The 12,127-nt window shown below is 42.0% G+C and overlaps 1 protein-coding gene across 2 annotated transcripts in view; it reads left to right on the forward strand.

The window, feature by feature from the left end:
• The window catches only part of LOC137437459 (zinc finger protein 385D), a 952,094-nt gene that overhangs the window by 320,253 nt on the left and 619,714 nt on the right, over nt 1-12,127 (forward strand). For both annotated transcript variants that reach the window (XM_068131805.2, XM_068131812.2), the window contains exon 2: nt 6,779-7,271. In XM_068131805.2, coding sequence (XP_067987906.2) covers nt 6,782-7,271 — 490 coding nt within the window. In that variant the 5' untranslated portion in view covers nt 6,779-6,781. The remainder of the gene's footprint in view (nt 1-6,778; nt 7,272-12,127) is intronic.

Genomic DNA, 12,127 nt, shown 5'->3' on the forward strand with positions numbered 1-12,127 from the left:
TTTAAACATAATGTATTGTCTCCGACAATCATTTCCGTGTTTCAAGGGGGAACAGACAGACAGCAGAAGCCTATTAAATATACTGCATGGAATCATACCAAAATATGCCATTTGGTGTCTGTCTGATGAAATTTTGACCGCGATACATTCCGTCATAACTTATCCAATCTCAACGAAACTTGACAGGATGACTAAGGGTTACAAAATGAAGGTTATTGTCCATTAATTCCCCCCTCATTCCCAAGGGGGGTTTCTCCCCCGAGCGGGTTTTCCCCACCATTGCCGTCAATGGGGTTGCTTGTTGAGGTGTATATCCATGTTAAGTTAGCTTTATCGTGGCGTTTTTCCAAGGCCGCTTCCAACAACAAAACTAACAATAATAGCATACCATGACCATGACCCTTCCTAAATACGATGCCCCTACCTGGCGCGAACATGGCGTTTTTCGTGGCGGCCTTTTGAAACTTCCTCCTGCTGTTTAACACAAAACTGAAAAGGAGGAAGCCCGGGTTGTTTTCATTTACCAAGCAGCTAGCTAGCGCTTGCCAAGCCAGCCATTCCTTAACGGTTTTGAATGGAGCACTTGCTTGAATGCTTAAACCACTTGGCGATCTCTCCACAAGAAACTTGGTAAATGAACACACACCCAATGTTCTTGAGACCCGACCATAGATCGTCTGTAATCTATATACCCCAAAGAGGAATGACCCTTCTTGTCCCTCCCGTAGTGTGCGGGTGTACTGGTATTGTGAAATTCCAAAATCATCATACTTCTTAACAGCAAATATATCGCAGTAATCAAGCTTATTTCTCATATTCCTATATTTCCGTGAGTACGATTTGCATTCAGGATTGCAACAATTATGGTTAACCATTTTGAAATTGCCACTCTTTAATTTAAATTCTGAAAATTAAGTTTGAAAGACTATTTGAATTACACATTTCGCACGAGCATCGGCAGGTTTAAACTGCTCGGCAAGCAGAACTGAGTGTAAAAACACAGCTCTTGCACAAATGACCTCATAATACATCATTTTTAAAGTCAGGTATTGCAGAATTCCATTAAATAAATCACCAAGCCTACCATATTCACATGAGGTAATGACGCAAGGTTGAAAGTACAGTCACGGACAAGTATATTCGAAGAGGTCAAACACGCCGATGCACAGCCAGTCTGTAGGCCTTGCACAGGGCCACATCGTCGGGAGTTTTTGCACTAGAGGCTGCAAGATTTCAACTCATCTCCAATAGCTTGATCTCTGATCATCAATTTGGATTCAGACCAGGTCATTATACTCTGGACATGCTGCTTCTGCTGTCTCACAATGGATGGAGGTCCTCAACGCCAAACAGGAAATCAGAGTTGTCTCCCTTGACACACCACGTGCCTTCGATACGGTCTGGCACCCTGCCCTGCTCACCAAACTCTCCTCCGATGGCGATGGTATCCATGGAAATCTCCACGCATGGCTTGCGGATTTCCTCTCTGGTCTTGGTCAACGTGTGGCCCTGAATGGTTTTCTCTCATCTCCCCTTCCTGTTCAGGCTGGAGTTCCCCAAGGCAGTGTTCTGGGATCTGTGCTTTTTCTGGTCTTCATCAATGATGTCTCCAACTCTCTGGAAAATCCTCTCTATCTCTTTGCTGATGACTCCACTCTCTTCCGCTCCATATCTCAACCCTCAGTTCGGCAGGCAGCAGCCTCTTCACTCTCTGCAGACCTGGACAAACTCACAAACTGGTCAAACAAGTGGAACATGTCTTTCAATCCTGACAAGTCTCACACTCTCACTATGTCTCTCTGAAAAGACCATCTGGAAAACCCTCCCATCTACTTTCTCAACAATCCTCTTGAAGAAGTTGTGTCACTCAAGCTTTTTGGCCTCACTATCAGCCATGATCTTTCCCGGGAAAACCACATTTCCAAGATGGCCTGCAAAGCCAGTCACGGACTCGGCATCCTTCGTCATGCGAAGTCCTTCCTTGGCACCTCTGAGCTCCTCACAGAGCTTTCATCTGCAGCTTGATGGATTCCTGCTCTCCCCTCTGGGCTGGTGCTCCTGCCTCACACCGAGCTCGGCTTCACACTGTTGAAACCAAAGCTTTCAGGATCATTGGTATCTCCCACGATGAAGCTGATTCTGAGGGCCTTTCTCTCTCTCACCGCAGGCAGATTGGTGGTCTTTCTGTCTTCTACCGACTCCTCTCTGGCCTAGATCCCCCAGCTCTATTTGTGCTCTGTCCCCCAAATATTCCTGCAGGATGCACAATAACTGCCAGCAACCCTCTTCTGGTGAAACTGCCAAAATCAAGACTCTCTGCTCACCTTCACTCCTTCATTCCTCTTTTCTCCAGCCTCTGGAACAAACTCCCTCACTCTCTTCAATCCCACTCCTCCCTCCAGCTTTTCAAAACAGCTGTTCACCACCATCTCTTATCTTCCCCCATCCAAACGTTGATCTTTACTACCTCCGTTAATACACCCCAAATCCACCTCTTTCAATCTCCGACTTCATTCCTGAAATTCCTCGTAGTGTCAATTTGTTGCTCTCTCTCATGCAATTTGTTTTATACCGTGTACCCCTTCCCTCCCCTTCCACCCCCCCCACCCCCTAAGCCTTCTGCCTTCCACAGATCTCCTGATGTCCCTGTTCTCTACTATTGTGCTTGTGTGCTTCCCTCTCTCTCCCCATCTTGTCTCCCCCTCCCTTTATTGTTTTATGTGCCCGTTTATGTTTTTTGTGTTTTATGTTCTAATGTGTGTTTAATGTGCTAGATCTTACACGAGCCTCGATGTTGTATAAATAAAAAAAAACTTTTTGAGAGAGTTGATCATAAAATTCTCCAAATCTTTAATTGGGGAGAGCTACACCCCTTTCTCTCTGGTACTTGGAAAAGTATTTTTCACTTATTTTATAAGCTTTGTGGGCCATTTTATGTAACCATTCTTATCTGACATGCACGATATACGTTCCCTTCCCTTATGACCATTTCTGCTAAGGGTTTCTGCGCATGCGCACCTAGTATTCTGGGGTGGATTACGTCATTTCAAAAGTTACGTATTCTTGACATTTGCGTGGTGTGTGAGAATCTCTTTCTGTTGGTGTGTTTATGAGAGTAATAACATAATTTGTACCAAACACGGCATTGGAAAATTTAATTTTTGAGGAAAGGCCTTGAGATGTGTTCATGTGTTCTTGAGATTGAGGAAAGGCCTTGAGATGTGTTCATGTGTTCTTGAGATTGAGGAAAGGCCTTTAGATGTGAGATTATTTTAGCTTGAGATGCGTCATCCTTGTGTAATCTTTGTGATGTAGTATTCACATCATTTGATTCATCATTGTACTGTTTCAGCTGTTGACTACTGGGCATCTGCACTAGAGCTCTGCAAAACTTTAACAAAAGGAAAATGCAGTTCAGGAAAAAGGCCTGACTGATGATGTTACCCTGTCTTTTTGTAGTCATTGGATATGTGTGGGGTCATTAGGAAGTTAATTAAAGTCATGACTCGTATTGCGTGATGCACAGGTTCACCCACATTCCCTCTGCAATTTGTATTGAGCTGTGAGATATAATGTTCTTCAACTGCAAGTGTCTTAGCAAGGGTTAAATAATTGTATGACCCCCAAGTCTTGCTCAAACTTAATCCGCTTCCATATTAATATTCTAAAAAAGACAGGTTTAAATGCTGATTTAATAGCCAATTGTAAATTAAGTGATTTGCGACGTGGCATGTATTTTCAAGAATGCCTCATTCAAGCAGGACAACAACCTCCCATTTTGAGCTTGCACTTGTGAACATTTGAGTCCAACCGAGCATGCCTAATTTGACAATCCTGTCTACTTACATACAAGTAACACCAGATGATCATATTTTAATGCATACCACTATTTAACCTCATACACTGTACAAATTGGAGGTTACAAATTTTAAATGAACTGAAAGAAACTGGTGCTTTCGAAATGCAGAAATCTGTTGATGTGCATTTCAGCCTCTAGAGGGCATGTTTCCCAAAGTGAAAGAGGAGTTCCAGGGGAAAATAACAGAATTATTATAATGAAAAGAGGAAAGGGAGAAAATGTATAAAGGATGGCAATATTATTATCTAACTGTGAAAGTCAGGTTTGGAGAGATAATAATGGAGCAATAGACTCTTGTCAATGTCAGCTTTGCTCTTGGCACACCTCAAAATATAGTGTTTTGAAGCGCACAGAATTGTGAGTACAGGTACAGGTAAAATATCAATATTTCTACAAAGGCCAAGCATCAAGTTACTGTTGGTCGAGTATTGCCGTTGGATTTGTGTACAACAAGATACGTCCTTTGACTCTGAGTCAGCACTTGATAACTGAATAGATGTAATTTGTTTACTTGTTTGAGGGAAATTGAAGAGGAATGAAATAAGAGTTGGGAGTGTGTGGGTAAGTAGTGCAGATGGCATATGAACGTACAGGGTTACACAGAGAAAAGGAGCCCCAGGAGGAGACCATTTGGCAAGCACATCATGCCTTTGCTGTATAGACAGACAACCCCTTGCACACCTTATTCTATTAATGTTGGCCTGGTTGTTCTTGTCTGAGACCATGGATCATTATCCTGTGGACCCACAGGTTCAAATCCAACATTGATTTGTTCATTGTATACTAATGTCCTTGTAACTCATGTTCAATTACACAGATGTGTGTCCTGAATGTAGTTTATGTACGAATGACTTGGAGAGTGTTAGATCAATGTAAAAAACAAAAACTATATATATATATATATATATATATATATATATTATATATATATATTGTTGCGGATCTCCTACGTCGGCCTTCCCCTTATCAAGGGGGGATTAATCCCCTTGTCCTTTTACTGGCCGACGCGATCCCGGGGCTATCACGTTCCTTCCGGTCAGCGCTGAATAGGGTGGTTGGTCGAATTGATCCTATTACCTAAGTACCAGCGCCTTCCGGGAAGCAAGGAAATAACCCCACCCGAACCACGGTGTTAGTGGACATGCCGAGCGATTAGTGAGCCGCGATTCGGGCAGTTAATGGGAACTAAACCCAATTCGAGCGGTTGTCAATCGTGCCACGCTTACCCAATTGAGAAATCACTAAGACGGTCAAATCAGGAAAGACAGGAAGAACAGATTGGTTTATTAACTATTTACACAGGAAGAAGAGGAAGAGAAAGAGCAATGTACAATGAAGAGGAAGAAGCAGATACACAGGGCAGCCTTATACAGTCTTATACTTATCCCTGGACATGGGCCCGTTCACACTCAGACTGACTCTCAGACTCACTCACACGGGGATGTAGATGGTCGGGGTGAAGGTCCAAAGATGGCGTCCACAGCTCGTCCGGTCCCCGACTCGTACCGTGCAGGTGGTGGAAGACGGCAGGCAGCTCTCCGCGTGGCGTAGGCGCGAGGCGGACAATTATATCGGGGAAAGGTCGGTAAGCTGGCGATTATATTGCGTATGTAATACTTGTACCGGCGCCTTTATACGCGCTCCCGGTATCGCTATGTACAATGCGCCGCTCCCCCAATGACGTTACCGAAGCGCCTTCCACCAACGTCCTTCTGCCCGAATGCCAAGGCTTGGCTCCCCTCACAAGTCCTTCACAACGCTGCAGTCCTTTGCCAGCCCTTTGTAAAGCGCAATCAATCCTTTCCAAATGCTTGCCACAGCGCGTCTCTCCTCAAACTCATTCAGCAGAGGACCCCGGCTCATAACTGAGGTGGGGGGCCTCGCGCGAAGGGTTTTATTGCCACGCCCAGCGAACCCTCTCGAATCTCTAACCACACCCTGTCAGGCAATCTCACGCGAGCCCTGCTTTGTTGTTGGTCTTACCGGCTCCGCCCTTGATGGCTGCTTGACGTGGCCACACCCCCACCCTTGCGCTCCGCCCCCTTTTCGGGCCTTACCTCGTGGCCTTTGGGCTGGTTTGAGCGAGCAAGAGCAGCAAACGCTGCTGGCAGCCAAAGCGTAACAAACTGCGAGGGGCAATGGGGTGCAGACAGGACAGCGCTTAATGGCGTCGATTGAAGGGAGGGCTGCAGACTGACGGGGCCTACTCTTATTTGTTTTACACAACGCAGATGCAACTATTGGGAATGGCCTTATCTCACATAGACTAAGAAATAACTAACGTTCTAAGGTGACCTAGCTATGGGGTGCAACCTTTAACCTTTAACGATGTTACCTGTGTGGGTTCTCAAAACCACAACAATATATTGTATTTTATGATAAATATAATTGCATCACTTCCCAGGGTTTGTTCTTGCGTTGGCAAAGCTACAAACACTCAGCAGATGGAGTCACATTCATATACTGCATATATATATATATATATATATATATATATGTGTATATATATATATATATATATATATATATATATATATATATATATATATATATATATAGTATATATATATATATATATATATATATATATATATATCTATATATATATATATATATATATATATATATATATACATTATGTACACACTCTCTATACGCTACATATATGTATATGTATATATCGAGGCCAGGCCTTAAATGTTTTTTTTGTTTTTTTTTGTGAGGGATGTGGTAGGTCGGGGATGGATAGTACACTTGTTGCAACAGAGTCTGGGAGAAATATAGAAATGGCTGCTTTGAGGATTCCAATTCCAATGGATGTTTTCTTTTCTGTAAAGCATCTGCATATTTTTGTTCATCCAACATTGTATTCTTACAAACTATTTGTGCAACTAATATCATATAACACTGTTCCCACAGAAAATGAAAATTGTGGAGATTCCATTTGGTGAGACACAACCCTTGGAAAACCTGCTGCCCAGTGATGTCCCAAGTACTTCCTCAACTGAGCCCAGGCAAGGGACATACGATGGGAATGGATATGACGACAGCCGACTTCAATCCTCCGAGCACACCACATATGTGACGGCCACATCTCATCCTCTTGCTGATGGATGGACATTTCCCAACTTGCCTTGTGATCCATGGAACCTACCACTTCCGGATGATTCCAGAGTTAATAGGGACGATGAAGAATGGCAATACATGAGTGGGGTTGTGGAGACCGGTTGGGAGGGTGGATGTGACTGTGAAAATGCAGCCCCTGCGACCCAAGGTCGTCCTGGTGAAATAATTCCCCGTGCAATACCATCGTTCTGTGAAGTTTGTAGCATCCAGCTGAACTCAGCGACTCAGACCCAGATTCACATGCTGGGCAAATCTCACCGGAAGAAGCTCCAGCAGTTAAACGGAGGTAACCTGTTAAAGTAGGATAGAATATTCGCTCCATTTATATACATTATTTGCTATTAACTTTGTTCTCATCTCTTTGGTCATGAAACCATCATGTTAGAAATTTAATTCCAAAATGAATGTAATTAAATGTATGTCGGCTTTATGTTTTATTCCAGGCTCGATGGACAGAGTTGCCTTAACTCCCCACACCCTACATTCCCTGGATGAAAATAATTGAAATAGGGATTATAGCAAAAAATGTTCTTTCTTTGGTTACAGTAAATTGGCAAAATTTTTACTTTTTAAAATAAGATTAAGCAAAAGTTATGAAAGCCCTTGAATGGCCACAAACAAACCCATTCATTAGTTTACAACCAATAGTTATCCAGTTTCGTTCCGTCAAGTCGTGTCTGACCTCTGGTGACATTTATGATCAGATTTCTCCAAACATCCCTGTCCTACACTGCTTCCCAAAGCTCTGGCAGAGACAGTTTGGTTGCAGCTGTTAACCCATCTACACAGGGTGTTTATAAAGTCTCGATCTATTTCAGAGAAATAACGGGAAAATAAATAGATAGAGACTTTATAAACACCCTGTATTACAACCAACATACAACCTGAATAAAAATTATATACATAGGTTGATTTAAAAAAAACAAGATGAGTCATATTAATACCTGTATAATTGTATCACGATGTCAAGGCGCAATATTCTTGAATTAAAGTGGACAAGAAAGAGACAGCAGACGTTTGGTCAAAATATAGAAACTTCTGAAATATTATATAATTTTGGTTTTGATGTTAATTTGGCCAAATTTCCTCTTTATTTTGTTAAATTTCCCTTTGCATTTCTGTGTTTCACCTTTCCATCTTTGTATGCAACTCGTGATGCTGGGATCACACGTTCAAATTCCATATAATGTGGATTTGTGTGTCTATGAATATCCATGTAATTTATGTAAACGTACAATTATGTCCAATGTTGTTGTCCAGCATGATATATGTGTATATATATGCCACACCGCAAGGCCCACACACATGAAAGTCTTGTAAAAAAAAAAAAAAGAAGATTAATCTGTGCAAGAAGTTATGTGCATTTTTCTTTTCAATATACCACACACAAAATTGCCAACCTAAGCTGCCATCTGCTGGAAAAAGCATATATAACTCATAAGCTAGACAAAATTCAACACCTGACTCAAAAAATCACTCAAGTAGATTTTTTTTAATGTACTTTCTGAAAACTGATATTTGAGGAATTTTATGATCAACCTTAATTATGAAATTGTTAATTGGTTTACCATTTCGGTGAGGATTATATGAGATGTTCAAAAAGTTATCCGAATGAGATACTCATAATGCTTTTACCTTTCAATGTACTGCATATTATATATATATATATATATATATATATATATATATATATATATATATATATATATATATATATATATATATATATATATATATATATACAGACTTGGCATTTAATATGGAATCTTTTTTTTGTGGGGGTGAACTTACTTTTCAAGATGACTTAGAACCAAAAGTTCATTGGAATTATGTTGAAATTATTATAAATTTTGTTCGTGACCTTTAAAAGAAACAAAAACCACATTTGACATTTCGAAACAAATAAATTGATCCTTGAAAGTGATGTAAACTGATATCGAACTCAATTCACGGACAGTACTGTGTTAAACTTCTGTGCGTTTTCCAGAAGTATCTCTTTATTTTGCACATTAGCCAATTTTTTTTTCAACAAAAACAAAAGTTAAATTACGACTGGGATTACGGACATTAATATTACAGTTCAGTACTTCGTGTAAACCCCACGAGCATTCAGGAGAGCACGTACACGTCGAGGCATGCTGTTCACGAGATTTTCCAAGGTTTGGACAGGAATCGCTTGCCATGCAGTGACAATAGCCTGCTGCAATTCACGCACAGAGGTCGGCTGTTGGTCCAAGTGGTCGATTTGCCGCGTTAATTCTGCCCACAAGTTCTCTATAGGATTCATATCCGGGGACATGGCAGGCCACTCCATATGCTCTACACCACGGTCAGCAAGAAAGTGTTGGATCATGCGAGCACGATGAGGCCGTGCATTGTCATCTTGGAACACAAAGTTTCCTCGAAAGGCTGCACGAGCAAATGGAAGCAATGTTTCTTCCAGAATGGCCCTGTACTTGAACTGGTTCAGGTTTCCATTCAGAACAACCAGGTCAGTTTTGCCCCCTGCATGAAAAGCAGCCCAAACGGTCACCCCACCACCTCCAGCTTGGACTCTTGGCACTATACAATCTTTGTTGTAGGCTTCATGCACTTGTCTGCGCACTCGGACGTGGCCATCTTGACGATAGACCAGAAATCTAGACTCGTCACTGAAGATCACGTGATTCCAGTGTCCTGGCTGCCATTGACGGTGCTCTCTGGCCCACTGCAATCGGTGCTGGCAGTGTTGTCTGGTCAGACGTGGCTTTCTCAGGGGACGCCTGGCACGATAGCCTGCTTGAACCAGTCGATGGTCGACTAGCCTTCTGGATACAGGCACATTTGTCAGTTGCTGCCACTCAGCCCTAAGCCGATTAGCTGACTTGGTACGGCCATTGCGGACTAACCGGTGCAGCTGGCGATCATCCCTCCTTGTGGTTCTGCGGGGACGTCCTGGCCTCGGTATTGTAGTAGGGACACCCCTCTGAGCATTTCGTTTCAGGATCTTTGACACCTGACCTTGAGTGATGCCATACTGCCGAGCAACAGCACGCTGTTTCCTGCCGGAATTTCGTAAAGCCACCACTCCATGACAAACAGCATTGTCGAGTTGACAGACCATCTCCAGAGGAAGCGGCAATAACTTTTGTAGACGTGCAGCAGTTGTTTTCCAATACAGAACGCAACAACCCTTATATACCCGACTGTGAAGCCAATCATCAAATGTACCTGTCCGTACATTTTGTCACGCCACCTGTGATATAATCCTGTTGTTGACTTCTTGCTGTGACAGACAATCAGTGACATGGTTCTTTTCACAAATAAATCACCAAAGTGTAAAAGAAACTCACCAGATTGATATACTGCGTTAAGAAAGTAAACCCAAGTCATGAAAAAAATATATTCCATATTAAATGCCAAGTCTGTATATATATATATATATATGTATATATGTATTATAATTCCTCGTTTGAATATACTGTACTTAACTAATGGAAAAACCATTAGTATTTCTTGGACTGTTGTAGGCCTAAGTATATTGTTCGTAAGAGTTTTTGAATAGCTCATGCAACATGAATGTAAACCAGAGTGGAATACCACGTTTTATACTTTATTATTTTGTTATTTTATAAAAGCATTGTGGCTCATGGAAGACCAGTATAGGAGCTAATGGATGAAGCAAAATGGGGTGGGAGGGGAGCGGAAACACTCTTGCAGGAGAAGGGTGACAATTGCATTTCAACCCAACTCGGTGGTGTAAAGGTTAAAGCGCCCGTTCTGAATCTGAGAGGTCGACGGTTTGAACCCGGCTAAGGTCATACCTGAGAGTTTAAAATATGGTATATGCTGCGTCCTTGCTTGATGTTGAGGAGTTTAAAAAATATAGAGCACGGACAAACAACCATCGGTTGGCAAAACTAGCTCAGGCTTAATGAGGCTAATGGCATTCTCCTGTGTTGGAATTCCTTGTAAGGGAACTCATATTATTTTGGTACCACATGCCTTTCATGCCGTTCAGGCTGTGGTACCCTATTTATTTTGTTCGGATTATTCTTGTTTTTTTTCTGCCTTGGTTTTTCAGGTTTATTGTCTTTAAAAAACATTTATTCCTTTATTTACTCCCTTTAAAATTCATTTTCTCTGCAACCGTTGGTCCAATATCGAATGAATATGAATGATCGTTTTAAGGCCATTTTCCCCGCTAGAGCGGGGGTTAGCCTTGCGGGCCCCATGACAATCATGGTTCCCTGTTTTGAGGCAATGTTTTTATGGCCGGATGCCCTTCCTGACGCCAACCCTTGGTCACGCTCTTACGATGTGCAGGGATACGGTGTACCTATTCTAAATCGGGGTACACACCGTGATCATTCATCCCAGCAAGCTGGTACTCAAATTTATCGACCTCGGAAGGATGACAGGCTGAGTCAACCCCTTGGCGTTAATTCAGCGATCGACCGGGATTCGAACCCAGGATCCGAGGATCCCAAGCTGGCACCCTAACCGCTAAGCCAACACCAACACCAGGTTTGGTCCAATGGACACAAATTTTTCACCATTGGGGTGCCTCCTCCTGTAGAATTTTTAAATGATAAGTATGACGTCATAGGTCACCTGTTACTTCAAAATTATGAAGTAGTCATCAAAGTTGTGTTTGTGTGTTTCTCCTTGTTGTTGTTTCCCCTCAAATGTTGTGTTTGTGTGCTTCCCCTTCTCTCCCCATCTTGTCTATCGCTCCCCTTATTATATGTTTCATGTGTCTGTTTGATGTTTTGTGTGATAAATGTTAGCTCTTTCACCAGCCTCGATCCTGTATTCCAAAAAAATAAAATAAAATAAAATAAAATAAAAGACAATATGTGTTTCAAATTTCAACATGATCGGGCGCACGGACTGGCAGCCAGAATTTTTTATTTTTTGAAGAAACTCCACAATGTTATCTTCTCCTGTCGTGTGACTTTTCAATACATCTATGAATTACTTACTATTTGAACTCGGTGCCATCCTGTCTATTAATTAGGTAGTCTATTAATTATGTGCTATCGCAATGTACCTTTTGACCATTTGGACTGCTGAGACCCCTTAGACCATTGAAGAACCTTTGAGACCCTAAGGCCATTAAGACCACCAAGACCCCAAAATACTATGAAGACCTGAAAATAC

This window comes from Myxine glutinosa, chromosome 1 (genome assembly GCF_964187855.1).
Source record: "Myxine glutinosa chromosome 1, kmMyxGlut1.1, whole genome shotgun sequence".
Lineage (NCBI taxonomy): Eukaryota > Metazoa > Chordata > Myxini > Myxiniformes > Myxinidae > Myxine > Myxine glutinosa.